Source organism: Lethenteron reissneri, chromosome 29 (assembly GCF_015708825.2).
Source record: "Lethenteron reissneri isolate LAM-NWPU_2019-01 chromosome 29, ASM1570882v1, whole genome shotgun sequence".
Taxonomy (NCBI): domain Eukaryota; kingdom Metazoa; phylum Chordata; class Hyperoartia; order Petromyzontiformes; family Petromyzontidae; genus Lethenteron; species Lethenteron reissneri.
In genome coordinates this window covers 12,904,085-12,930,998 of record NC_083807.1, presented here as the reverse complement: position 1 = coordinate 12,930,998, position 26,914 = coordinate 12,904,085, and the positions used below count along the sequence as shown (strand labels likewise).

General features: G+C 46.0%; 2 protein-coding genes across 5 annotated transcripts in view; both read right to left on the bottom strand.

Annotated features, from left to right (window-relative positions):
• Positions 1 to 12,018, bottom strand: part of PAFAH2 (platelet activating factor acetylhydrolase 2) — a 34,500-nt gene extending 22,482 nt beyond the window's left edge. For 2 of the 4 annotated variants that reach the window (XM_061562625.1, XM_061562624.1), the window contains exons 1-6: positions 6,370 to 6,440; positions 6,078 to 6,156; positions 3,927 to 4,089; positions 3,093 to 3,186; positions 2,581 to 2,649; positions 1,901 to 2,093 (exon numbers count right to left, since the gene is read on the bottom strand). In XM_061562625.1, the coding sequence (XP_061418609.1) occupies positions 1,901 to 2,093; positions 2,581 to 2,649; positions 3,093 to 3,186; positions 3,927 to 4,089; positions 6,078 to 6,156; positions 6,370 to 6,425 (654 nt within the window). In that variant the 5' untranslated portion in view covers positions 6,426 to 6,440. Of the gene's footprint in view, positions 1 to 1,900; positions 2,094 to 2,580; positions 2,650 to 3,092; positions 3,187 to 3,926; positions 4,090 to 6,077; positions 6,157 to 6,369; positions 6,441 to 10,802; positions 10,951 to 11,878 lie in introns of those variants that run through there. The other 2 variants (XM_061562626.1, XM_061562627.1) reach the window with 2 other exon arrangements.
• A 2,129-nt stretch (positions 12,019 to 14,147) lies between these two features.
• On the bottom strand, positions 14,148 to 26,636 carry ALDH8A1 (aldehyde dehydrogenase 8 family member A1). The gene is made up of 7 exons (XM_061562623.1): positions 26,366 to 26,636; positions 25,482 to 25,629; positions 20,468 to 20,621; positions 19,365 to 19,516; positions 18,145 to 18,401; positions 16,041 to 16,202; positions 14,148 to 15,448 (listed from the first exon to the last, which is right to left on the bottom strand). Exons 1-7 carry the CDS (start codon positions 26,501 to 26,503, stop codon positions 14,996 to 14,998), a joined length of 1,464 nt encoding a protein of 487 aa, XP_061418607.1. The 5' UTR covers positions 26,504 to 26,636; the 3' UTR covers positions 14,148 to 14,995.
• Between the last annotated feature and the right edge of the window lie 278 nt (positions 26,637 to 26,914).

Sequence of the window (26,914 nt, the reverse complement as noted above, 5' to 3'; positions counted from 1 at the left end):
AAACATTCCAAAGCGACACACCTGTTACCTGCGCAGGGCACAGAACGTGGTCAACATCCGCAGTATCGCAAACACCCGGCGTTCGCGCACGGCACTTGGCTCCTATATTTCTTACAGATTTTTTTGGACAACAAAAAAAATCAGTGCCAAAGTACATTCTGCATTAGCACAAGGTTGTTGGCCAAATGTGAAATTAATCTGAAATCAGAGTAATGAGCCAAATAACTCCACGGAGGGGGCCGTGCACCGAAACAGAATGGCGGCTCGTTTCTCCGGGGATGAGGAGGCTCTAACTCTGCTTCGGGTTGTCCACTCTCAGCCGACGCGTGCAGCGGCATTAAATGCGTAACGGCACTGCTTCATCGACACTCAATTCACCGGAGGAATGCTATGGAAACACGTATATTTAGAACAATCCAGGAAAAGCTAAATATGCGGTCAAAGTATAATCTCAGAGGTGGCAGCTTACTGAAGGACGTTCTAGAAGGAAGAATGTTTTGCAAAGAGGCCAACATTTTATTTATATTTCACCTTTATTTAACCAGGTCAAAACCCTTGAGGTTAAAAACCCCTTTTGCGAGGGGGACCTGGCAGAACAAGAAAGAAGCTATGACAACTTGAAGGAAGGCAGAGGGGGCAGGGGTGTCTATCGCAGGAGGGCGCGTTTAGTAAAATGAAGACGAAGCTAGCAGCTGGACAAGATGGAGTTTGAGCCAAAGATCCGTCATTCGGCATAGAACTAGGGAGTGAGGGGGAATGTGATTGGAGCCCAGCAATGGCGCATTATCACACGTTGCCGCCTGCTCATCTCGACTGTCAATCGCAACACTGCGTCCCTCGTTTACCGAGGTTGTGCCGTATTAACACGCGGCACATCGCTGAGCTTATCCACCTGCACGCGTCAGCCCAAGGCTTGGTGGTAAACAGAGGGCAGCAGTTGGTCTCTTCCCCCCAGACCAGAGGTCGCAATCAGGTACCCGATACCCGTACCCTACCCGATACCCGGCTACCCGTACCCGGCCGGGTACGGGTAGCCAGCCGGGTACGGGTAGCCGGGTACCCGTTTGCGACCCTGGTGCGGCCGGGTACGGGTAGGCTGTGAGTCACTGGTGAGTAACCGTTTGTCACTCATTTCCCAACGTCTTGTCTCTTCTCACAATTCAAGTTCCTAGAATCAACCCACCCGCGCCTGCAACATGGCTTCATCCCAGAGGTCGCAATCGGGTACCCGATACCCGTACCCTACCTGATACCCGGCTACCCGTACCCGGCCGGGTATTGGGTAGGGTACGGGTACCCGTTTGCGACCCTGGTGCGGCCGGGTACGGGTAAGGAATCACAACCCATAGTAGTAGGTTTTTACCCTTTTAAACTGGTACAAAACTGACACCTTTATTCAATGAATCATGTTTGCAATAACCACAACACAAGTAGTCAAAAAAGCAAACAAAAAGAAGCAACTCTGATAATGATAATAATATGCACTGTCCTTGAAGTTGATTGGTCCACACCCGAGACAGCTTTTCTTAGAGCCTAGTCTCCATTGGTGTTGGACCAGATGACGCCAAAAGGCGTACAACTCAAGGACAATGGACCATCAGAGTATGAGAGCTCGGGGTAAGCCGTCTCGGGTGTGGACCAATCAACTTCAAGGACAGTGCATATCATTATCATTATCAGAGTTGCTTCTTATTTGTTTGCTTTTTTGACTACTTGTGTTGTGGTTATTGCAAACATGATTCCTTGAATAAAGGTGTCAGTTTTGTACCAGTTTAAAAGGGTAAAAACCTACTACTATATTTTGCCACTGGTAAAAGAGACATCATAGTGTGAATCAAAACCCGTTTGCGACCTCTGCCCCAGACCGCAGTTGTCGTGTCAGATGTGCGAGGTGCGCCACCTGCTGGTTGCGCAGGGGGAACTCCTTCTCTCCGGGCAGCAGCTTGCGGTAGGGCAGCCACACCTCCTGCATGCACTCGCCGTTCTGCAGAGCCGCTTTCTCCTCCCCTTCACAGGCCGCCGCCGTCTCGGCCGCTGTCCCTCCCTCGCCCTCTTTTGGCCGAATGAAGTAAGTGGCCGAGGAAGACAGGTCTCTGGCAGGGAGAGCAGACGTGACCGTTGAAAAAGATCACTAGCGGGGAACGTCACCGTTGAGTCAGTGGCATAGCGCAGTTGGCATAGGGAGGGGCTCTCATCCAGCCGGGGGTCCCCCAATCTTTTTTTCAAGTCTTTGTATACCGGCGCCGAGGCCGCTCTGGCCCATGAGCTCCGGTGCCGTTCTGAGCCAGCACCACTGATATCCTGGATTTGAATTTTGGCGGTCACCTGTAATTTAACCTGGTTCTAAAGTGCAGTGCATCTCTTGGTCTTGGCCCGGTTATCAATCAATGTCCGTGCAAATGAACATTAGAAATGTCGTCGTTTCAATAAAATTTGACATTGTCAAGTTCAAGACTGAACTGAAGATACATATGGACGACCGACAAATGTAGTTGAATGCAGTGTTGATGAAAGTAGGCTTATTGAAGTGACTCAAGTGTCAATTATTTGCAGGTGTTGCGACAGCTGAATCAACTTTACCTGTGCTCGACCGCTCCCACAATGAAGCCCCGTGACGCCATCTCCACGCACACCGTCGAGTACAGGGTCCTGCACACAGACACCCGCGTTCGCTCACGGCCAGCACGGCACACGAGCAGGAACGTAACGCTTCACAGATGCGTCGGCGATTCGATGACTTTTGTCAGGATTCCGCATCACGATTTGGTTAGATAATTTCATATTTTCTGTCACATTTTTGCCATCTCATTTACATAGTATTTATTTTTACGTTCTATCTCGTTTGTACAGCTTTATTTGCCCAAACATATCATGTGCGTGATTGAATACATCATCATGAGGGCATAGATAATTATATAATTAATCATTGATACTTTCTGTATTATGGCTGATGCATGATAAAGCATGTTTTTAATCATTATTTTTCTTCTTAACAATAAATAACTGCACACCACATACTGTTAAGAAGGGCACAAGGGTGTGCCGCACAACCCAAGTCAGAAGCCACGGTGCATTCCCAGCCCGATGTGTACCTGAAGGCCCCCAGGCCGTGAGAAAAGATGATGAGCGGAAACTTCTCTCCAGAACGAAACGGTGCGTTCCATTCCACAGGAACATGGTACGAAGCTAGGAACACAAATATCCAAAACATGGCAGTTAGTAAGCAAGCGTGGGTCAATCATTTACATTAAAATGGTGACATTAAAAACGACGTCTGTGTCACACAACAATGTCCTTATTATTCTTTGTCCAATTTGATCCCGATTGAGAAATTGGTATTTTATCACAAGACAAAGTATCTATTCAGATCGTAGAGCAGTGCAGTCCATTGTGGTCCATTGTGTTAGAGAATTGCCCATGGCAGTGGATATCACTGAGCTACCACTTGAGAGGTAATTTGACTCCTGGTCTGGTCCTGTGATCCAAAAGTATGGGGCATCACTTTCCCACCCAGCAAACACTTAATGTGGAATTCATCCTTATGAATGCAGAACCAAAGTTTACGTGATTGGGCTTTTGTACAGTCACTGGTGGCTGGGCTGAAACCATTAACTGAGATTAGTAAAATGTTCTCATCAATCATCTTCCTATTTGTCATGCATTTACAACATGCATGTCGGAGCAGATTAAAATGATGACCACATCATCCCAAACAGCCAATCAGAGTGCATGTTGCTTGTGTAAAAAACAAAGCAATTCAAAGCATGTTGAACGAAGTTTGTGCCCCTCGGTGGTGCCCCGTAAGTTAAACGAAGCAAACACAGATGACGACATTATTTCTCGTGACATTATAGAAAAAATACACCACATTTAGCTTGAAGCTTAAGGAGCGCAAGCGGTGCCCCGTGTGGCTGGTAGATCGTCACCGAACATGAAGCTGAAGAAGCTCGTGAAGCACGGGTTGAGGTTGAGGAAGTTGACCAGCCCGCCCGTGTACTCCCGGCGAGGAATCCACAGCGGCTGCGGGTTCACCTTGGGCTGCTTCACCACGGCATCACGAGCCGGGTAGTAAACGCGCATGAAGCTGCCCTGCGCACGCACACACGCGATGCCAAGAAATGCGACGGGGAGGGAGGAAGGAAGACTTGACAGCACTTGAGCCTCAAACGGAGGAGCTTGTCAGCGGTGCCAGCTCCACGCTACTACGAGCTGGTCGGCCACCTGTTAGCAATGTTGAGTTTGTTTAGAAAATTGGCGACAGTAGTGCTCGACAACGGGGTTTTCCGTCAATTGATTTTGTTAATGAAATTAGTGACAGGTATTCGACAACAGCGTTTTGTTTCGTTAGCGATGACGATGAGTGGACAGAAATTAAGCACGACGATCACTAAGACTACCCACTGTGACGAGACAAACTGAACTCGTCGTAATGAAGTTGCAGATTTCAATTTAGGAACATCAGAGACTGCAGTACACTGGTGCAGACCAAACATAATTGGCTATAAGTGTAAGTATTTACATCAAAATGTAGTGAATTCACTGATTGGCTGACCTGAAATGTGTGGGGTGGGGATGGGAAATTGTGCGCCTCTGACACCTACATTGAACCACTAAGACTGGGCTAAGAGAACTCTTCCTGAACTTGACTAAACTTCCACAGTTTGTTGTCAACTAGACTATGATCAAGAATAATCACCATGGCCAAAGCTGTCGACACCACCACACCTCCCCAATACTTTTTTTTTTACTCTCAGCTGCTGCACAGTAGACTGGTGACCTCCCAAGAGCTTCCCTGCAAGTTTCCCACCATCTGGTCTTTCAGGTGTCCCCCTGGGACCCCCCGGGCTAGTCTCGGCAAAATGTGCCTCCCGCATCCTGCGCACAATCCACCCAGGATTCGCAGAATCGTATTAACGCGTACATACAGCTACACTCACCTTTATTACACTCAAGTCGTGTCTCTCTTCTCTTGCAAAGTGGTTTGCATAGCCCATCAAAAAGACCTGGCCTGCCAAAGCAACGCATCTGCTGACGTACTTCTAACAGCACCCTGTATTATGGGCATTACTTGCAAAGTGCGCAGTCCTAAACCACGCTCTCAATGTTCTCCTCCTGTTTGTGAATTGTGATTCCTACTGCAGGAGTGCACTGAAAGCTGCCTTCTTGCTTATCAATGTGGTGGTGGTTGGTGTCCAAAATTAATACCTGCACAACCACAAAAACTAACATTTGTCAATAACACTACTTTAAAAAGAAAATATATGTAGATACACACGTAATACGTGCATGTGTTATGAAGGACCATTGCACAAAATGTCACCCATTATTGATTAATTTCCTTTAAGGCTGTGTTGTTGACCGAAATAATGTGCGCTACATCATGTGTCGTTTGTTTCTCTATGGTGTTCACAACCCTTATGTATGAACTTCTTTCGCATCATACGTAGCCAACCGGTGGAAGGACAATAAACTAAACATAAAAAGCAGTTCAACAAATTAGCTTTCAATTTAGACTTAAAAGTCCATAGCTCCAGTGGCTTCCTCATATCAAAAGGAAGAGCGTTCCAGATGGCCACAGAAGCACATTTGAAAGCGAGTGATGTGGTAACCCTCTTTGATGGTTAGCCAATAGCCACTGCGAGGATGTATGTATGTTGACCTTCTTTCGCACCGTACGTAGACAACCATACTAATCGTAGGTGCGGATAACCGGAGTTCGCGTGATGGTTTCTGCTCCCTGAGGAGATCAGCAAGGTATTGTGGTTCATTTGTGGCAAGCACTTTGTTTATAATGAGTGCAACTGTATAATGTAATCGTTCGGCAACTGGAAGCCAATGCAGCTTGGCAGACACTAGACGGACATAGTCTGATCTTGCATTAGCCGTCAGAACACATGCCAAAAAATGTTGTACACACTGCAGCTTGGTAAACACACTGCGCATTTTCAACGCTCAGTTTGATTTTTTTTACCCAGATAAACACTTCTAGAATCACTAAATGTGCCCCACGCCACTACCTCCTTCGCCCTCTAGTCCACTTTGAACACCTCCTGTACCCCAGCGTTCAGCCAGCTCACCTGCACGCCGTGTGGAGTCATCACATCCGTGCAGCCCACCGGGTACGGTCCCGTTCCTGGCGGAATCCCTGCCATATTCCTGCACCACGACCACAATCGACGACGTGGCACAGTGGCAGCAAACAAAACAAGTGCAAACATTCATTAAAGAGATAACCACAGCGCTGCAATTACATTTGTAGGTGCAGCCCATTAGTGACCGAGGCCAGCATGAACAGGAATGTCCCCAAGCTGGTTTCGTCTTGGAAGCTACGGAGGATCGAGGCAGGCTAATGCTTGAATGGGTGCCCACCATGCATGTGTAAGGGATCTGCGAGCCGCCGTCACGCACACACACCACGCAGACATGAAATCTCCGCACTCGGTATAACACGCACCAATCGCACGCACGGGAATACACTGGACGGGGGTCAAGGGTTAGAGGGCACCGACGTCACCAGAGACCAGGCGTGCGATACGAGGATGTGTGTTGGGCACGAGGGAGGAGATGGAGGGGTTAAAAGGGGCTGTGGGACGCGTGTTCAGGGTTGGTTTTGGAACGAGTGTTGCTGTGGGTTGGAGAAATAAAGAATTGCTTAGCCAGTCTCCAACTCCTCTTCACATGCATGACAGGTTGTTGTAGGCTGCAAAGGAAGCAGTTGACCAGAATCGAAGAGCATTCTCATCAACGAAGCTTCAGTAAGGGAGCCTGCACATAGGTGTATCAGCATAAACGGTATGAGTATAACTCCGGTCTGTCTCCGCATGCATGTACATTTTAAATGTTTTCAAGTGCATCAGCCCATTGGTTTTGCAGGCCAATATTATTCAGCAGCATTTTCTTAAGCAGGCAAACACTGGACCGGTTTCAACCATCTGGGTATCATCAGCAGTCAGGCTTGATGTTATTGGTTCCCTGTTCAACGAAAGGATTGAAATGTGGTATACAGTACACAGTTTGCACAGTTATCAGGTATGTATAATAGTAAGTTTCTTATATTTAGTGCATTTCATGCAAATTGCATCTCAAAATGCCGAACATTGTGAACATTTTAACGTAAAAAAGGGTTGTGAACACCTCAAATAACCAACACATACATACAAAAAACACATGATCAAGGGTGCAGGGGTAAACATATTACAACAAACTTTTCGTGAACTATGTTACGGACTATTCCTACACCGCAGTCTTGCAGCGTATAGGACAGTCCATCCCGCAGTCACCCCAGACACGCAACGGCATGCGGTGAGAGTAAACTATTGACCTCCCGACATCAGAAAAAGTCCAGGGAATGACCAGGAAGGTGTTTAAAGTCACCACCAACTCCCTGGATGGTCCAACTCCCCACTCCAGTCCCTCAGAAACAGCAGCAGCACCACCAGTTCTGCCAGATCAGCAGGACCATGGACCCCCCCTCCTCCCCATTACCTCTCACCTACTGTGAGCCCCATGCCCCCGTGACCTCTCACCTACTGTGAGCCCCATGCCCCCGTGACCTCTCACCTACTGTGAGCCCCCCGCCCCCGTGACCTCTCACCTACTGAGTCACCAACCAAACTGCACCTCCGATTGGCACGGTTGGCTATGTACGGCGTGAAACACGTTCAACATGCAGGTATACACATACATGTGAATGATTCAGGAAGACCATATAAATGTAGGATACTTTAAAAGTGGCTACTCTGAAATCAAGGCTCACGACATGCTTTGTTCTATAATGTAGCCTTCTGATTTCATTCTGTCATCTTACTTTATAGTTTCACTCCTCTCTCCTTCTCTTAATGTATCGTTATTTAATTAGCTTTTTTGCCCGTCCAAGGACGGCTACATATTGCAGTAAATCTGAAATATTCAAAATAAAAATTGTTCAGCTCATGATTATTAATGGGGAAGGTTGCCCCATGGAGTGACGTCACCCGTTAATGGTTATTGTGGAGGGGTGCGGCATGTGGAGTGACGTCACCCACTCATGGTTATTGGGGAGGGGTGCGGCATGTGGAGTGACGTCACCTGCTCATGGTTATTGGGGAGGGGTGCGGCATGTGGAGTGACGTCACCTGCTCATGATTATTAATGAGGGGGGGGGGGTTGCGGCATGTAGAGTGCGCGACCTTGTGTGTTAAATCTTGACTTAAAGCTTTCGTGACTGCAGGAATTCATTTTCTTTGGGTCTTTCGGTAAAGCCACGTAGATAGAAAAATAATAACAATATCACGACGTTTCCATCGCAACACAAGCAATCGTCATCAGGTGAAAAATATAACGGGAGAGCTGCTGAGGCAGGATAAAATATATGGTTGGAGCGCTGCTAAGGCAGAAAGTTATAAGGGTTTGAGATGGGTGTAGCCCAAGGGTCAGTGGGCGGGGCTAGAGATGAAAATTGCATGTAAATGTAAGATAGGAGAAATCTTGACAAACGAAGCTGTGGGGGTGGCCATTGTATTGTGAGAGATTAACGTGTCAATGTAAGAGATTTGCTTGTAAATGTAAGCTCGGAGAGAGTTCGGAAGGAGCCATTGCCACATGGAGGTGGAAGCAGATGGCAAGCCGCCATTTACTAACACAGCTAACCAAGGCTGGCCGTAGCCATAGAGTCAACATTGGGGGGGACCAAATCTTCCAGGGCGTCTGGGGGTCCCCCCCCCCCAGAAAAAATATATGCCACCCTCTTGCTCATGATGACACTCACTGTGAATGAAAGCTGACTGTAATAAAACTGCTTGCACTTTCATCAAAGAAACACAATGCTATTTATCATAAGCAAGTACAGCTATACAATATACCATACGAATATGCAATAAATGAAAGCTACTACAAATATTACACATGCAGCGCAACATAAATGATTGACACTTTACTCAGACTTCACGTGGGCTTTCTGACAAATATAACGTAACTAGCTGTACTACCCGGCTTCGCCCGGGACTTGTATCCACCACGGCCGGCCGCCTTTGTCTCCCCAGTGGCGATGTTAATACGCCACACCAGTTACTCGTTTGAGGCTGAGTCGACCTAGGGGAGGTTCAAATAATCGTCAGCGGTGGTGGCCGTGAGCGGGAATGGAACTCGGTTCGCCGGGTTTGTAGCGCAGCGTAGCGTTAACCACTACACCCACCGCTCCTCACACACCACACACGCACAGACACACACACAGACACACACACCACACACGCAGACACACACACACAGACACACACACACAGACACACAGACAGCACGCTAACCACTACACTACCGCTCCCCACACACCACACACGCACACACACAGACACACACACAGACACACACACACAGACAGCACGCTAACCACTACACTACCGCTCCCCACACACCACACACACACACACAGACACACACACAGACACACACACACAGACACAGACAGCACGCTAACCACTACACTACCGTTCCCCCTACACAACACACGCGCGCGCGTCCATAGGTACACATACACGCGCTTGCTGCAGACACACACATACACACACATACATACACGCAGACACACACATACACACAAACACACATACATACACACAAACACATACACAGTGACATGCGTATTCCCATCGCGGGGCACGGGACGTGCCTCCCGGCAAATCCCTCGCAAGCGATCGTACACAGATGGACAGACAACTGAACAGTACGACGTTTGGCTGGTAATTGCATCCAGCATCAGCGAAAGGACGTACTCTGAAATGGGAATTGTTGTGGTTTTACGCGTGTACACACCGGTGGGCCAAAGCAGAGACTTATGAGTGTTTTATCAACGGGACACTTTTTGACTGATTGGCCGTGTGGGGTGGTGGAGGGTTACAACACATTAATAATTAAGGCGAGCGAAAGGCAATAAAGTTATTTGTGAAGAATGGTTGCGAAAGCGTACGTGTTACAAAAAGACTCACTTTACTTAAGAAGCAGGCTAATGTGTACATGATAGACTGTCAGTACAGCCACCCAGAAATATAACCAGGCTACACTGTACATTCTAGAGTGGCAGTACGCTCAGCCAGCTTAATGAGTATTTGTTGAGTGAACATTTAAACAAATCCATTATTGGCGCGTGGGGTTTAAACATAATTATACAGTAGTTTTTTCATGAGAAATGGTAATTGTTGTGGTTTTCCGCTTGAACACACCGGTGGGCTAAAGCAGTCAAGTCTTAGTCTTTTATGAACGTGACAATTGTGTGCAGATTGGGCGTGTCGGGTGGTGGATAAGGGTGACAACACTTTAATAAATAAGGCGATCTAAACGCAATAACGTTGTTTATGAATAATGTTTGCGAAAGCGTACGTGTTACAAATTGACTAACTTTACTTCCTAACCAGGCTAATGTGTACATGATAGACTGGCAGTACACCCAGCCAGCTGAATAAGCAGGCAGCAGTCTACATAATAGACGGGCAGTACGCTAAAGCAGCTTAATGACTATTTGTACGAAGAACATTTAAAGAATCGATTATAATAACCAGGCTACAGTCTACATTATAGACTGCCAGTACACCCACTCAGCTTCATAAGCAGGCTAGAGTCTACATGATAGAGTGGCAGTACGCTCACAGAGCTTAATAAGCAGGCTACAGTGTACATAATAGACTGTCAGTACGCTCACCCAGCTTAATGAGTATTTGTACAGTGAACATTTAAGTAATCGATTGTTGGCGCGTTGGGTTTAAAAGTAATATTAATAGCACACATTGTGGTGGGGGTGTAGTGAAGAGTAGGAAAAACTTTGATGAATTTACCTCAGAGTGGCGTGGTGGGTGTCGAGGCCTAGTAGCGTGCAAAGCCTGCGGCCTCGCCTAAAATTGTCCACGTGGAAGAGGCAGGGTACGGGTGGCGTTCCTTCCCCCCCCCCTAGCGCGCCAACAACACTGTGTAATGGCTATTATTTAATTAATTACGGCGCTTATGAAAGTGGCGAAGGCGTGGCTAGCGGTTGGCAGGGGCAACCGCTGTCCAATGAAAGTGCGTATGGTCAGGAGACACACAGACACACAGACAGACAGATAGACAGACAGATTCACGATTTTATATATATAGATGTGTACACTGTGTGTGTGCACTTTGTGTGTACACTGTGTGTGTGTACACTGTGTGTGTGCGGGGAGCGGTGGTGTAGCGGTTAGCGCGCTGCGCTATGAACCCGGCGACCCGAGTTCGATTCCCGCTCACGGCCAACACCGGTGACTATTATCTGAACCGGTCCCGGGCCTCCCCTAGGTCGACTCGGCCTAAAATGAGTGCCTGGTGCGGTGTGTAAACATCGCCACTGGGGAGACAAAGGCGGCCGGGCGTGGTGCTGGCCACCCACCCCCTCGTGTGCCGTGCCGGCCTTCATAGGTGTTACTCGCTAACAGTACTTGCCCCTAAATTCTATTAAGGCTACACGGGGGATCTTTGTCTTTGTGTGTGTGTGCTGACGAGCGCTGACCAGATGACCGACAGTCAACCAAACCTCACACACAAACACACAAGGGCAGCCGTCGATAGCAGAACACGACACACACACAACACCCACATAGCGCTCTGCGTGTGTAGCTGTGTGTGTGTAGCTGCTGTGTGTGTAGCTGCGTGTGTTGCTGTGTGTGTGTGTTACTGTGTGTAGCTGTGTGTTACTGTGTCGCTGTGTGTGTGTAGCTGTGTGTGTGTTACTGTGTGTCGCTGTGTGTGTGTAGCTGCGTGCATTGCTGTGTGTGTAGCTGTGTGTGTGTTACTGTGTGTAGCTGTGTGTGTGTTACTGTGTGTAGCTGTGTGTGTGCTTGTGTGAGACCCCACTCCAAACCCGAGCCCGAGGGGAGGGGATGTAGACGGGACTCACCGTTCGCGCGTCTCGCAGGGCCACTCCACCAGCAGCACCAGCAGCAGCAGCTCGCCTCTCACCCCGGGTGCCCTCCTTATACATCATCCACACGGAACGCCCCTCGAGTCGCGTTGCACAACCCCCATCGCGCCATGCCCCGGTGACGAACGCACGTCCTGGGGCGCCACAAACAAAATGAGTGTATTTAACCTAAAACATTTAAATAAAGTAGTTTTTTTTTAAGAAAGAAAAAACTAAAAAACAATTGTGATTGATGTTTTTACCCTTCCGATACTTTGGGGCCGTCCATAAATGACGTCACGCGATTTTGGACGATGTTTGACCGCCCCCCCCCCCCCTTCGTCACACGGCGTCACAAAGTCAGACCACCCCCCTCAAATATGACGTCACAAAGCTCTGCCCCCCCTCCCCCCCAAAATAAACCATGCTTCAAATCGCTTTAAACTATTGTCATCGTAGTGCGTATTAAATTTGGCGCTGCTCTCTGATGTTGTAGGATAAAACATTTATAAAAAAGTATATTTAATGAAGTAGAACGTGTTGTCTATATTTATTTAAAGTTACGTATTTTGATGTGACGTCACATTTCTCAACCCCCCCCCCTCGTCACACATCGTCACAAATGTCTGATCCCACCCCCCTAGGTACGTGACGTAATTTATGCACGGTCCCTTTGCACTCCTATCCGTGTTTTTTTGTATTATTGTTGTAACTTTCTAAGCTGCCTCTACTGGACGTGTGAAAAGGCGCTTTATAGATCATCGGATTCCTCCCGCATAAAGATTCCGATTCATTTCACGTCCATCCCACCCCCCCCCCATGGCCCACGTCCCCCCAGCATCAGCAGACATTCGATAACCAAAACCGACGGTGTGATTTTAGAAGTTTTCAATAAAAAAAAAATCTTTCCGTGGTTGTCACACCTGATGATGATTGCTTGTGTTGCAATCGAAACGTCGTGATTTCTTTATATTTTTTATTTTTTCACCTACGTGACTTTACCAAAAGAACCAAAGAGTATGGTGTGATTTTTGTTGCGAGGTTTGATTTTCCTACTACGTTTTCCATTTTCTGCAACATGTTTAACAAAGCGATTTAATACAATCCTCAAGTTTGCATTGCAGCTCACAGTACTGAAACAATGTGATGCTATCAGACCATCGAGTAAACACGCTTAACAACACAGGCTGCTCCCCAAGCCAATAGACTCTTTGTGTAATGTGTAACCACAGTGTTACTGTACAGTATTTGTAACAAAGTGAGGGCACAACCGGCGAATGTGAAGATAAAACCGTGGGTGGAGTGTCAATTCTGCTCTCAACCACTGAGAAGAGCTTTCTATTGTGCAATAAACATCACAAAATTACCACTCAGATAAAAATAGCTGTACTACACTTGAATGAATACATGCACTTGATTGTATTCTAGAATTAGCTTAAATTCCTATGTTTTCATCTTGGGAGGGGTTTTTTTCATCCAAGGAAGAATTAACGTTTTTCACTTGAATATCAATCTCTTCTTCAAACTTAATCGGCACGTTTTAACTCCAGTGCTCATCGTCCGGGGTAGAATACATTTTGATGGCTTCATTCTACAGCTGTTCACTTAGAAATGGGAGAAATGTTTTGTTGTTGCTTCCAAGACCGGTCACAGTCATTGTACAAGGAACCCCAGAACTAACATACTGGAGGAAACATAAAATAATTAAACTCCAGCCACTTTGGGGGGGGGGGGGGGGGATAAACAGAGCAAATGCCAGTCACATAGTGATACGTGCAAGGAAAATAGAATCGTGTTGTGTGAATAGGACATCGGATGAAGAGTCGTACATCAGGGAAGGACAAACTAAACACAAAAAGCAGTTCTAAAAAAAAAAAGAGTTCTCAACTCAGATGTAAAAGTCCATAGCTCCAGTGGCTTCCTTATATCTAAAAGACCGTTCCAGACGGTCGCAGAAGTGCATCTGGAAGCGCACGATGCGGTAACCCGTCCTTGTTCGATGTCTAGCTAAAAGCCACTGCGAGGATGTCTGCTTGTTGAACTTCTTTTGCAACCTAAGTAGACCGACGGCGCTAATCGGGCGGCGCGAGGTTGAACAGGTTTGTCCTGCCACTCGGTGGTGTAAGATCTGCAAACTCATTCACCGCAGTGCACAGAGCACTGGGTCCCATCAACTCCGGGAATGTTGCCTTGAGTGCCTCGGGCAAAGGTCACTTGAATCAGCAGCGAGCCGATGCTGCCACACCATCAAGTGACAAAGTCCCCGTTATTTGCAAGCAGTGTTTATTCAGACAAGTTCAGACGGGCGTGCGTAGAATCTTCAAACTTAAATCAAGGCACCACGGGTACTTCTTGTCAATGCTTGTGGTTAACACCGATTATAATGCAATGTGTGTTTGCTCGCATACTTCAACTGGTTTGGCATTTTCTACTAAAAAAATTATAATCAAAAATGAGGATCACATGGCAGTGTGCATTTAGCAGAATTATAAGGAGTGCAATAACAAGGTAACATTACATGGCAGTGGTAGAAATTGCATATTTTCAAAGCACATTAAATCAGCATTTCTCACCTACCGTTATCACAAGCCAATTGGATCCACCAATATAAAAGTGCACATTATTAGTTACTGAATCAATATAAGAAAAAGTGTAATATAAGGCAGTGTTCATAATAGATGAGAATCTGACAATCACAGCATTAAACATAAGCTCTAACAATTTTAGCAGACATCATTTTTCATACCAAAAATCCGCTTCCATCTGCAAGTTAGAGTAAAATACATTGCTCACTTCTAAAAAGACAATGGCAATGAATAGCTAAACAATGCAAGAAAACTCTGCAAGGATACATTTGATTAAGTCGGCAATTTATCATACACATAATACAAGAGGCACAGACAATTAGCATCAGCTGATTGTTTTCATCAAGAGAACACAAATATCATTAGGCAACATTCAGTCCCACCTGCAAGTTAGTCCCAATATACTGCACACTTATAATTAATCATTGAATGACCACCAATAGCTAACCAGGCATAAAAGGAATGAAGGATTTTAATTTAATGTAGCACGCCGATTGGCTTGGTCAGGTGGTACACAGATCACGCGTGATCAGTACTTGACGGTGATCGTCTTGACCTCGGTGAAGAACTCGAACGAGTCCTTGGCCCCCTCACGCCCGATGCCCGACGCCTTCATCCCCCCGAAGGGCAGGTTGAGCTCGCGGATGAGCCAGCAGTTGGTCCACACGATGCCAGCCTGCAGACGCTTGGCCACGCGATGCACTCGCGCCACGTCCCTGGACCACACCACCGCCGCCAGCCCGTAGCGCACGCAGTTGCTGCGGGCCACCGCCTCGTCCTCGTCCTCGAAGGGCGACACGCACACGACCGGTCCGAAGATTTCCTCCTGCATGGCGGCTGAGTCGTCCGGCACGCCCGTGATGACCGTGGGCGCCAGGAAGTAGCCGCCCTGGCACTGCGGGGGCAGCAGCAGGGGGTCCACTCCCTCGCCACACAGCACGCAGCCGCCATCCCGCTCCGCCTGCTCCACGTATCCACGCACCTGCGCGCACGCACGCGGCATCGCACCGGTCAGAGAGTTTGTAGCTACCAGATAAAGGAAGCCAAGTGGGGTTGAGACGAATTTGTACTAGTGTAGGGTACTGCTTGGGGATACCAAGTGTTAAAGGACAACAGCAAAAACAGCTGCCATTCACCAATGAGTGGCATTGAGGTCACCATCGTTCTTGTGCCAGGCTACATGCACGCATAATTACACACAAACACAAAGGGTACAAATTGTTGTCCTGCAACAATAGGCCACATTATTACCACTGCAAAACGGCCCACAAAGATATCTGTCCATCACTGCAAGCATCTTAGCCACGTGTATCAGTTACTTGAAGGGTATAAATTCGACACGCCAAAAACGGTCTTCCTAGTTTTAGGATACTCGGAGGCCCCTGCAATAACTTCTGTCCCTGCAGGGGCCTCTTTAATCTCCATCAACACGCACACAATTCTTTGCGTAATTATTCGATGACGCCGAGGTGCGTGTTAATAATGTGTGGAATGTGTGGTTGCAAGTCCGATTGGGCACCCGATTAAAGGCCCAGTATCTCACCCCTGCCCTAACCACAGCACCACACACGCACCTTTGCGAGGTGCTCCTTGCTGATGAGGGGTCCCATGTTGGAGGTGGGGTCATTCTGAGGTCCCACCTTCCATGCACGGGATGCTTCGACAAACTTTTTCAGGAACTGCTTGAAAATGGGCCTCTGCACGTAGATACGACTTGTGCACAGGCAGATCTCTCCCTGTAGGAAGATATGTTAGAGAGTAAAAAATCTGAATCCAGCATCATTTCAGTGGCGCTTGGTCCGAAGAAAACATTCTCCAGCGGTAAATCAAAGAATCGTCCAAATGCCACTGCGGTACACTTCAATAGTGGAACACGTGGCGAACGCATGTTCACTGCGAGCATTATCCGAGAGCGCGAGTAGTATACACATTATGTCCTCTAAAGCCATCAGCTAGATTTACAACTTACATATAGATTTCTTGCCGATACTCAATTCACAAGCGATACATCTATACATGGACATAATAAGCTACTGCTCGGCATTTGAAGATTAATTGATGCATCGAATAAAATTGATATCTTATGCTCACAAAATATGCATCGACTCAATCATATTAACAATTATTTTCAATTCAAGTAAATTATATTGAAATTTTACCAGAAGGTCAATGGTTAGCACAATCATAAAAAAGACTAAATTTAATTTAAGGGATACACAGTACAGTTGATACACAGTACCTTATGAGATTATAAAAAAAAGGCGAATATAGTTGAGGCAGGCAACACAAACAAGACGCTGTAAACAAAACAATCATTTTTGAAATAATCATGACTCCAAATCATGACAATTCATCAAAATGAATCAGCAGGGGGTGAATCATTCATGTGCCTTTTAGGGGTGTAAAAATTATAAAATCATTAATTAACAGTGACCTTAATCTCACTATACCTGCATCATCTGGTGCGTAAGAATAGTTTACATGTTATAACGAGTGTGCATGACCCCTCCAACCACTAGAGGCTGCTAGATTCACGACAATGTAGAAAAGATATTCAATGATATAACAACACTAGCGGCTGTTAGTATCCCAAACTGGTCTGAGCCTCCCCTTTGGTCGAGGTGGAAATGCAGCCCTGAAAATTCTTGTTCACACCACCGTTCACAGAAGGGCCTCCCCACTAGAGGGAGTTCTAAAGAAACTTCGGGGGTATTTTGGTCTACTCTTACACACTGGCCAGATATCTTGCAAGAGCTAAGTACCCAAACTTTACCCCATCGCACGCAACCGGCCGATCGACTGTGGTGATGTACCCCCATTTGTACTGCTGCGTGGACAAGAGGCAGGGGGATTTAAGTCCAGTGTGCTTACCATTGCACCACAGCCCACTGGGAAAATATAGCTGATGAACTTTGCTATGAATAAAAGCCGATCGCACATGGGCAGCAGCATGGCCGAGTGGTAGCACGTTTTCTGCTTGTTTAAAAAAGTTTGCAGTTCGGGCTCCGCGGCTGCCATGATCCATGCAGTCTGTTTTGTAGTGGACACTATACATTCTGTGAAGTTATTTTTATTTTTTTTAATAGTAGGTCACGTGTGCTGGTGTGTACCCAATTTGATCACGGCGCATAGCAACATCGCTTCCTACTGGCATATAAACTTTCACTTGCTGGCCGGTGCAAAGTTCACCTTGTGCCACACAGGGAAAGATGCCGCAGGGGGTTCCCTGCCACAGGGAACACCGAGAAATACCGCATTGCAGTCGTGCTACAAATATTAACCCTTCACCATTCCGAGACGTCTCTAGTTTGCAGGGTGGGTCCCATTCACCACCGAATGAATCTCAGAACGTGCAAGCGGTTAGAGTTAACTTTATTTAGAGAGGCATATCGACGTCGTTTTTAAAGACACTGTACTCACTGCAGAGAACTGTAGCAGCACGATGCCACTCTGTGATAGCTGGCGCCAAACTGTGCTACACGCCCTCCCGCATGGTCTTGTGGGAACAGTGGTACTGATAAAGTTGTTTTTTCCCTTCCGGTTCCGTTCCGATGATGTAGACGTACTCGTCATTGGAACAGGAAAGGGTTTAACCGAGAGTGATGATGGCACGTGGCCTATCGGAAAACACAGCCGGACGAGCCCCCCCGGCTGTGAGCGAAAAGGCCCCCCATTGACCTGGTTTGCGAAGCTGGATCGGACGGTGGTCGCCACGCAGGCATCGAGGTCGGCATCTGCGAAGATGATGGCGGGGTTCTTCCCGCCAAGCTCCAGGGAGAGGCGCTTGCAGTGAGGGGCGCTGCGCACGGTGATGTCACACGCCGTGGCCGTGCTGCCCGTGAAGGAGATCGCTGGGACGTCGGGGTGGCTCACGAGGGCGGCGCCTGCCTTCTTGCCCGTACCCAGGACCAGGTTCACCACGCCGGCTGGCACGCCTGAACCGTAGAATCACCCAATGATGCGTTGCTTCATTCGGTTATTGCAGAATCTCACGTTCGCGATAGGTGCATTGCATTTTGCGCGGGAGAATGGATGACTAATTATGCGAATTGTACACCGATTATGTGCTATATATTTTAATGGAATGAATAAAAAAAACAAGACAATACCATTGAGATGGCAAAAAAGAATCAAGTCTTGAAAGGAATGACCATAATTTTGGAACAAATCAAATTATTACTGCTGGGATGAATAATTAAATACCTCATTAACAGTGTTGCCGACTGACTCCGTTAATTTTACACAGGCGATATCATTAAAATAGTTGTGTATTTGTATAGCAAGCAGTTAATAACCTCCAATTTTACAGTCTCCATGGATTACATGTTCAGCAATTAGCACAGGGACATAATGTGAACTGCATTGACTCGTAACATAAGAATCTCTCAAGCTGTAGTATAGTAATCAAGAATGAGACCTTTTTCTTTTCTTAGAGCTTTAACGTAGTATACTAGAGTCAAGTTGTCGCAACCGGCATACATTTTTTACTATCATCAAAACTGACCAAAGATATGTACAACTGACCATAACGTATATTCGGCTTTATAGTAGCTGTGATTATTCAACAAAATGCAGCTTCCATTAACGGACGTTCATCATTGACAGGGATGACGATGCAATGTCTACTCGTGAAACGATGCCAGAGTGTTCAGCTGCTATGAATTTCCACATGATAAGCCACTTCATTTAGTGATCATTTTCGACCAGGTCACTTCTGAAAAATAGCTACATAGCTCAGTTGGCCTTAACTGGTAAAATAAATAAAATTAACGTAACATAAAACTATTTTTTGCCAATAGCACAACCGGAATAGCATCGGGTAAATGTAATGGCTATTACAAGAGATGTGCAAAGTTATAGATTTTTCACAACAAGAAAGATGTAAAAGGCCACCTCACCAGCCTCCTTGAGCAGCATGCAGAACATCCATGCGGTCACAGAGGTCAACTCGCTGGGCTTGGCAACCACCGTGTTTCCCAGGGCTATGGCTGGAGCGATTTTCCACGTGAGCAGGTACAACGGCAGGTTCCACGGGCTGATCAGCCCAACTGGCAAAGCACGTGCACACCAAACAAGCTCATTATTTGTCGACCTACAAGGTTCAGTACGTGAGCCCACACACTTCTTCTTCCTAGCGTTGTTCCCGCTGTGGCGCAGGGTCCGCTTTTCGGCATTGTCTTCTCCATACGCGAGCCCACACACGTATGGGGGAAAAGTAAAGTGGCCAGTTTCCGCAGTGTGCCGGAGCTCAGTATGGGCAGGAGGTGCAAGTCTTGTACTTGACGCTTCGCTGGGAATGTTATATTACAGCCGACTCGTGCTTCTGATGCAAGCACTCAACATTGGTGCCACTCTGTTTTGTTCCACAATAAAAGTGAAACATTGTCCTCAAATAATGTTTAATTTTATTCCAATAATCAACAGTCTTTGTGTGGGACATCAAAGTTATTTTAAAGTTGTTTATATTTTCAAAATGTAAGAATCAAGATATTTTATATGTTCACCGCACTTAACACTAATATTCAGATCTAATTTCCATTGTGTGGAAAAAACATTAAAAGTAAAACAAACTTAGATTCACCCAGTGGCTTTATACAATACAAACTCACGACACTTTGTATATGCAGACTAATACGAATATGTAATTGGCTAACATCACCAGCGGGAATTTTATACTATACAGTTTTATGAAAGTCAATTGATATCCATAACGTACAATCGCATTACCAAAAACCACAGTTTTTCTCTCCGAAAACATATTCCCGAGTCTATGATAGTATAAAAAAAAACATAGTACAAGCTCAAACGACAAAACGATACACGATCGAGTAATAGTTATCACCGTGCCAACGTGACCGACTACGACATCATGCCCGGTGTTCCCAGTTAAGAATGAACTCAATGCCCCAAACACGAAGCACTGCGGCTCGCTCGCAAACTTGCTTGCTGTCCGTGCGTGCAATGTTCTTCAAATGCTTCGCGCCAGGCGGTTACGTACCCTACTCCAACGGGACTGCGCACCGTGTAGTGCATGCAGCCCATGTGGTCAGCCTGCGTGCACTCATTGGTGTAGTGCTGCACGGCGGACGCGAAGAACCTGAAGTTGTACGCGGCGCGCGGGATGTCCACTGTTCTTGCGTGTTCCAGTGTTTTTCCTGCAATGACAGCGAAGGACGCTCAGAGTCGACCAGTTAGGGCGACGTGTAATCGTTTGATACTCAGTATCACGCCTCTCGCACAAGCGTACGACACAACCCCTGCAGCGCAAACGGAATGAAGAAGCACGATTGAGCAAAGCACAGCATAAAGGTAGTAAGTAGCACACCAACTTAAAATTCACAATATATTTCTCAGACAACCAACAACATTTTATGAGCGGAGCACTTAAAAACGAACTACTAAAAAAACAATTTTTATTTCATCAGGTAAGGCCCACTGAGCTATATAGCTCATTTTAATAAGCAACCTGGCCACAAATGATAGCCCAACAAAGTCGTTTATCATGTGGAAATTTATAGCAGCCAAATATTCTAAAAGCATTTTAGGGAGAGAGAGAACACACAACCTCGAAATATGCAGGTGGCAGGGTCGGGATCGTACCCACAACCTCCTGTATACCAGGCAAGGTAGTTAACATCTCGCCACTGGAGCACTTAACACTACTGCACCCCAACATTAATGTATTATGTAATTAATTCTAACACACACAGCTTTGATGAGTGTAACATAAGTGGAACCGATTGTTTCATTTCATCATTGCGATACATTGCTACTGTACACCGAGATTCTAAGAGGTTCAACAGACAAGAGGGCCAAGTGGGCTCTACTGACACTCTGGACTCAATCGGGTCAGCCGCTTTGATTATCCCAGGTTCGCAATTGTAATGAGTTGATAGTTTTGGTCTGGAATGATTGCATATAATAATAATGTTGCATTGGTTTTGTGCTTGATTCAACTACCTTCCAGCTCTGAGAAGAAAAAAAAACAGAATGTCACGTGATTAACATTTCTTTCTGGAGAAAGGAAGGGGGGGGGGAATTGCTGCTCCTAAGTATGGATCAGAGGTCACTTGAGATTCAGTCGAGGTTCTGTCATATCTCCTTCCACGAACCATTCTCTAGGGTGTGATGATGCATTGCTCTGCAAGTATTCCCAATGGACTCCTTTGTCTCAGGACACGATGCCGATAGCACAATATTGATACATTTCGAGAAATGGAACAGAATTATAAAAAATATCCTCCAACTCCATTGTTAGTGAAGCCCCATGCCTATTGATGCTACCAGAGCCTTTAGTTTGGCCAGATAACATGCCCTGACATTTGGGATGAGGCCAGCACTCATAAGGCAGCACTGCAATCATTATTTAATTTATTGTGTCAGAGTCAAGGGCAGATCTGAATGTCAAAACACAAAGGTCTGTTTTCCATTACTGCACACTCACGGACTTTCATCAAGTTATAAATAAAACCTATCCGATGGTTTATGAAAGTGGCACAGTACAGTGATTGCAAAACAATATTTTAATCAGATGAGCACCACTGTATGCACTTCATACTGTATAGAGAGTAGAAAGTATAAACAATGGCACTCAAAAATGATCAGCAACCCGATTACGCATGATATCTGTTTCTTTTCTGTTATTCGTGGCCATTTCACAGATAAGCGGGTGGGGTGGGGGATTTATATCCGTCTTCATCCACGGCACACTAAAATATTTCCACCGCTGGCAAAAGTCTGCGATTAATAGATACTTTGCCGATGAAGAAAATGCACCGAGGGCGACTACTGCAGAGACACAGCAACGAAGGCGACTCATGTGCAAAGGTGAGACGGAGTTTTGCGTCGCAGAACCATTGAGAACAGCGACAGCATGAGCAGTCTTCTTACTAGCAGTCACTAGACAAATGGGGGATGATGACATGACTAAGATGATCTTGATAAAGATAGTGACAGTGGTGATGTCAGTGGTAGATATCACATCACACTCAAGGGGCAAATCACTCGTTGTCTGCATTTATTCAGACGTTTGCACAGAAAACAGGGTCTAAAGTAGATAAACAAGGATGACAGGAGCTGTGAAGAGCACACACCCCATATCTCCACAGATAAGAGCGGTTTCACTCTAGAATTTATTGAATGGATAAACTTACATAATTAAATCAGCTCGGTATTAAGAGGGGGTGGGATTGTGTGTGACAGATTAATGAAATCGCAATTTAATGTTAAATTGGGGTCAAGTATTTTTTGTCCAACTGTGAGAGAGAATTAAAACATGTTTGTCCAGGTATAAGTTGCCGCAACTTCAACTACCACTGCTAAACAGGTGAAGCCAGTGAGACAAAACAGGGCCCAAGATCCCGATCTTGAAAACTACACTGCTCCTTTTTTACATAATAAGTTTCTGTAACTGGAATACGGCGAAATATATTATCTGCTGGTTTACGCACCAGGGTTAAACACTGTTCTCCAATACTCAGGAATGCCTTAGCCAGCATGCACGGAGTTAAAATAATTGTTTACTTAACATTGTTGATCATTCGACAATCTGTGTGCACAAACAGCTCAGAAAAAAATCATTGTATGTTTAACTTCTTTCGCACCCTACAAAGCCAACCGTGCTGATCGGAGGTGCGGGGGAAGGACAACCAAACACGAAAACATTTATATTGTTTATGCAACGCCTCTTATGCAAAAACTGTTTCCAGTTACTCTATTGTACGAGCCTGGAAACAGAAACATGAGTGGAGCCAAATGTTATTGTCATAAAATATTTAAAAATACTTTTTTTTAAACACGCTTTAATGAAATGTACCGTACTCGTAATGGCAGAACTCCACGACTCCATAACGTAAGGGACCATGGTGATTTACAGCCAACGTGAGTTGAGCGTGGACAATTAGATCCGTAAAAAAGATTGTTTAAAAATATACATTTTTATTTTTAATGATAGAATATAGCATTGTCTTCAGTGTGACACACCTATACCAAGTTTGCAGTCGATACGACATTGGGAAGATGGTTGAAATTGAGTTACAAGATTTGAGGATACGACAACAGAGTTAAATAAAAGCCTGTAAAATGTTTTTAAATATATATATTTTTTTATGATAGAATATAGTCTTGTCATCAATATGACATAAGTTTACCAAGTTTACAGTTGATAGCACATTGGGAAGTGGGTAAAAATTGAGTTGCAAGATTTTTTTAAGGATACAACAGACGGAGTGAGATAAATAAAAGCGTGTAAATAAATAAATAAAGCTTCCCTGGTCGATGCAGTACAACATTTGCAAACGAGCAAGTTTTTAATGAACGTTCGAAAACAAATTGGAAATTTAAAATTTGCTCAAATGTATCTGCCAGTGACGCTTGTTACAATAACAGTGCATATTTTTTAAACAAATTTGGTAAGCTTACAAACATTCAAATATTGGCACTGCCCACAAGCAGTTATAAATGATATGAAATCACTTGGATGAGCCACGAAACCTCATCTATTCATAAAACATGCGAGTGCCCATTTTCAAAGCGTGGAAATGTTAGCATTTGTGAAAGGTTAACATTTTGTGAATGCAAAACTAATTTGCATGCAAGCAGGCAAGTCCTGCTTTGCATAATATATGTATAGTACTGTTTAATGATAAACCCCAACAACACGAGCATCATCAGTATATATATCAACATTACCATCACGTGGCAAACCCCGTACTATGGCTTGCCATTTCTATTGAGAAATTGTCTTTGTTAATGTTAATAGTTATGCAGCGACTGCTCACATTAAAGAGCATTGCCGATATACACAGTATGCTGTGTTATAATCGATACAATGCACACTCCAATAACGCACTATTAATTCAGCAACGCCTCTTGGAAGCCAAACTAATTTGGGGGTGAGCATTTCCAATCATGGAGGATATCTCCCATAATAAACTAGTGTAATATATAAGTAAATAGGTTTCCATGAGCCACAGAACTCGAGTATGTACAGTACTCGAAATAGAACCTTTTTGCCAGTATCAAAGTTTTCTTACATTTTTTACAGTATTCTAATTGCACCCTTGGCCCCGCATTTCCATATTTTTTTTATTCAACTGACTAGAATACGACGTTTCGATTGCAACACAAGCAGTCGTCATCGGGTAGAACTAAATTTGAGAGAGAGACAAAACACAGACACGGAGACACACAGACAGACACACAAGCAGAAAGAGACAACACAGACACACAGAGAGACACACAACATAGACACACAGAGACCCAATTCCTCTGTGTCGTGCCCCGCTTCTCTATTTAAGGCCTCGACACAGAGGCATTGGGTCTCTGTGTATCTATGTTGTGTGTCTATCTCTATGCGTCTCTGTGTTGTCTCTCTCTGCTTGTGTATCTGTCTGTGTCTCCGTGTCTGTGTTTTGTCTCTCTCTCAAATTTAGTTCTACCTGATGACGACTGCTTGTGTTGCAATCGAAACGTCGTATTATATTATTTAATTTATTTTATTTCCACGTGACTTTACCAAAAGAACCAAAGAGCAATTCCTGCAGTCACAAAAGCTTCAAATCAAGTTTGTGTCTGGCATAGTTAATTTTACACTTCATTTGACTTTCATTTCGTCAGAAATGCACTCCGACCGATCTTTGACTGGCAAGTATTTCTCTTTAAAGTCTTCATCAATCATATTTAGGGAAAAGAACAGCAACTGCTGCCCATGAAATCTGGGTATCAGTGCAGCATGGCTCGAGTCACACACATCCCTTTTCCACTGGCGCATCTGAGCCACGCCAGTGCGGGGCTCTCGTGGCAAGGGTGGGTTTTCCCACTGGCAATTTACCGAGCCGAGCCAGAACCAAACTGTGAAACATTGGCTCCACAAAGACATCTGAATCTAGCTCCGACCAAACACTGCGAGCGAGGGCAGGGTGAAACAACCTGGTGCCTCCTGAGCCGTGCATGGATGGCAAGGCATGAAAACGATGTGGCTCGGTTGTCAAGTGGACGAGAGGTAACAGGCATACCCTGGTCGTGGGACTCTGCTCTTGCCAGCTCCTCCAGCCGGGACTCGATGAGCTCGGCGAGCCTGGTGAGGATCCTGCCGCGCTCCAGGGGACTCGTGGCAGCCCACGCCGGGAAGGCGCGCTTCGCCGCTTCCACCGCGGCGTTCACCTGCTCGCAGCGGCAGCGAGAGGGGATGTCATGCCACCGTCATGCCACAGCGTACACTGCGTGTTGTTTAAAGCAGTGTGGCGTGCTCTCAAAGTGTGGGCGCCTGGGCCACCAGTGGACACGGACCTTCGAGGTTGGGTCCGCGAGCGGTGATGCAAATGGAGGTTGAGCTAGACATAATGACCTGTTATTTTGGACATTAAGCTTTGACTTATGATATTTACATACATTTTTTTACTACGCAGATTAAGCTACCCTTGCCATATGGTCTAAATGCCCCCCCTCCCCATAAAAAAACGTATAGCTGCGTTAAAAAAAGTTTACACGTACGGGTAATACGAATAATTTTCACTGGTATTTAGAGAGAAGTGAATGCGTTTTGTCATTAGAGGCGAGGGGCCGGGCGGTCCGCGGAAATGTTTGCATCGGCCAAATGGTCCGCGAGCCAAACACATTTGAGAAAGATTGCTTTAAAGTCAAACTTGTAACGTAGTAAAATTCAGCTCTAATGGGAGGCAACAATGAAATTTGAAGCCAAAAGTCGCTGGTTCGTTCGACTCGCGTGGCAGATAAAATGACCAGTTGCTTTTTTAATCCTCCCGTGTGTCCACGTGGAAGAGTAGGCCAAATTTCCTGCATTTGGAATCCCTTCCACCGGCGGTTGCATTAACAAGTATGTCCAGGGCTACACTACGACTCCCCGCAAAGACAATACTAACATTACGCGCACACACACCTCGGCTTCGCCGCTGTCGGGGACTCGGCAGTACACCATGCCGGATGATGGTTCAAACGAGTCCACGTGCGTCTCGCTGGCCACGAACTCGCCATTGATGTAGTTCTCCAGCACCAGCAGGACGCCGCTGCACGCCATCTGTGCACAAAGTAGCGTGCTGTTGTTGGCCTATTACAATTGCCGTTGTTGTTCAAATGGGGAGTCCCGAGCAACTTGAAACGCGCAGCCTCAGCCGAGAGTTTAAATGCCCACGGTCGTGCCCAACACGTGCGCTCCATGTGGCGCCAACGCCAAGGCCATTGGCCAATGAGAGCGAGGGGCGTTGCGAGGTCACGCCCACTCTAGGGGTCAACGTTCACCGGATCAGCTGTGTGTTTATTCATTCCAGCATCCCATGCGTGTGTGCCTGTGTGCGTGTGTGTGATTGTGGGGAGAGGTAGTGTAGAGGTTAGCGCGCTGCGCTACGAATCTGGCGGCCGGGTTTGATACCCGCTCACGGCCAACACCAGTGACGATTATTTGAACCGGTCCTGGGCCTCTCCTAGGTCT

Bases quoted from the DNA above. Each gene is read 5' to 3' on its own strand.
- ALDH8A1 (XM_061562623.1), bottom strand. From the start codon at position 26,503: ATGGCGTGCAGCGGCGTCCTGCTGGTGCTGGAGAACTACATCAATGGC. The intron at 25,630-26,365 runs GTGTGTGTGCGC...CGCTGCGAGCAG, and splicing joins CCGACAGCGGCGAAGCCGAG to GTGAACGCCGCGGTGGAAGC. The intron at 20,622-25,481 runs GTATGCCTGTTA...CTGTCATTGCAG, and splicing joins AGCAGAGTCCCACGACCAGG to GAAAAACACTGGAACACGCA.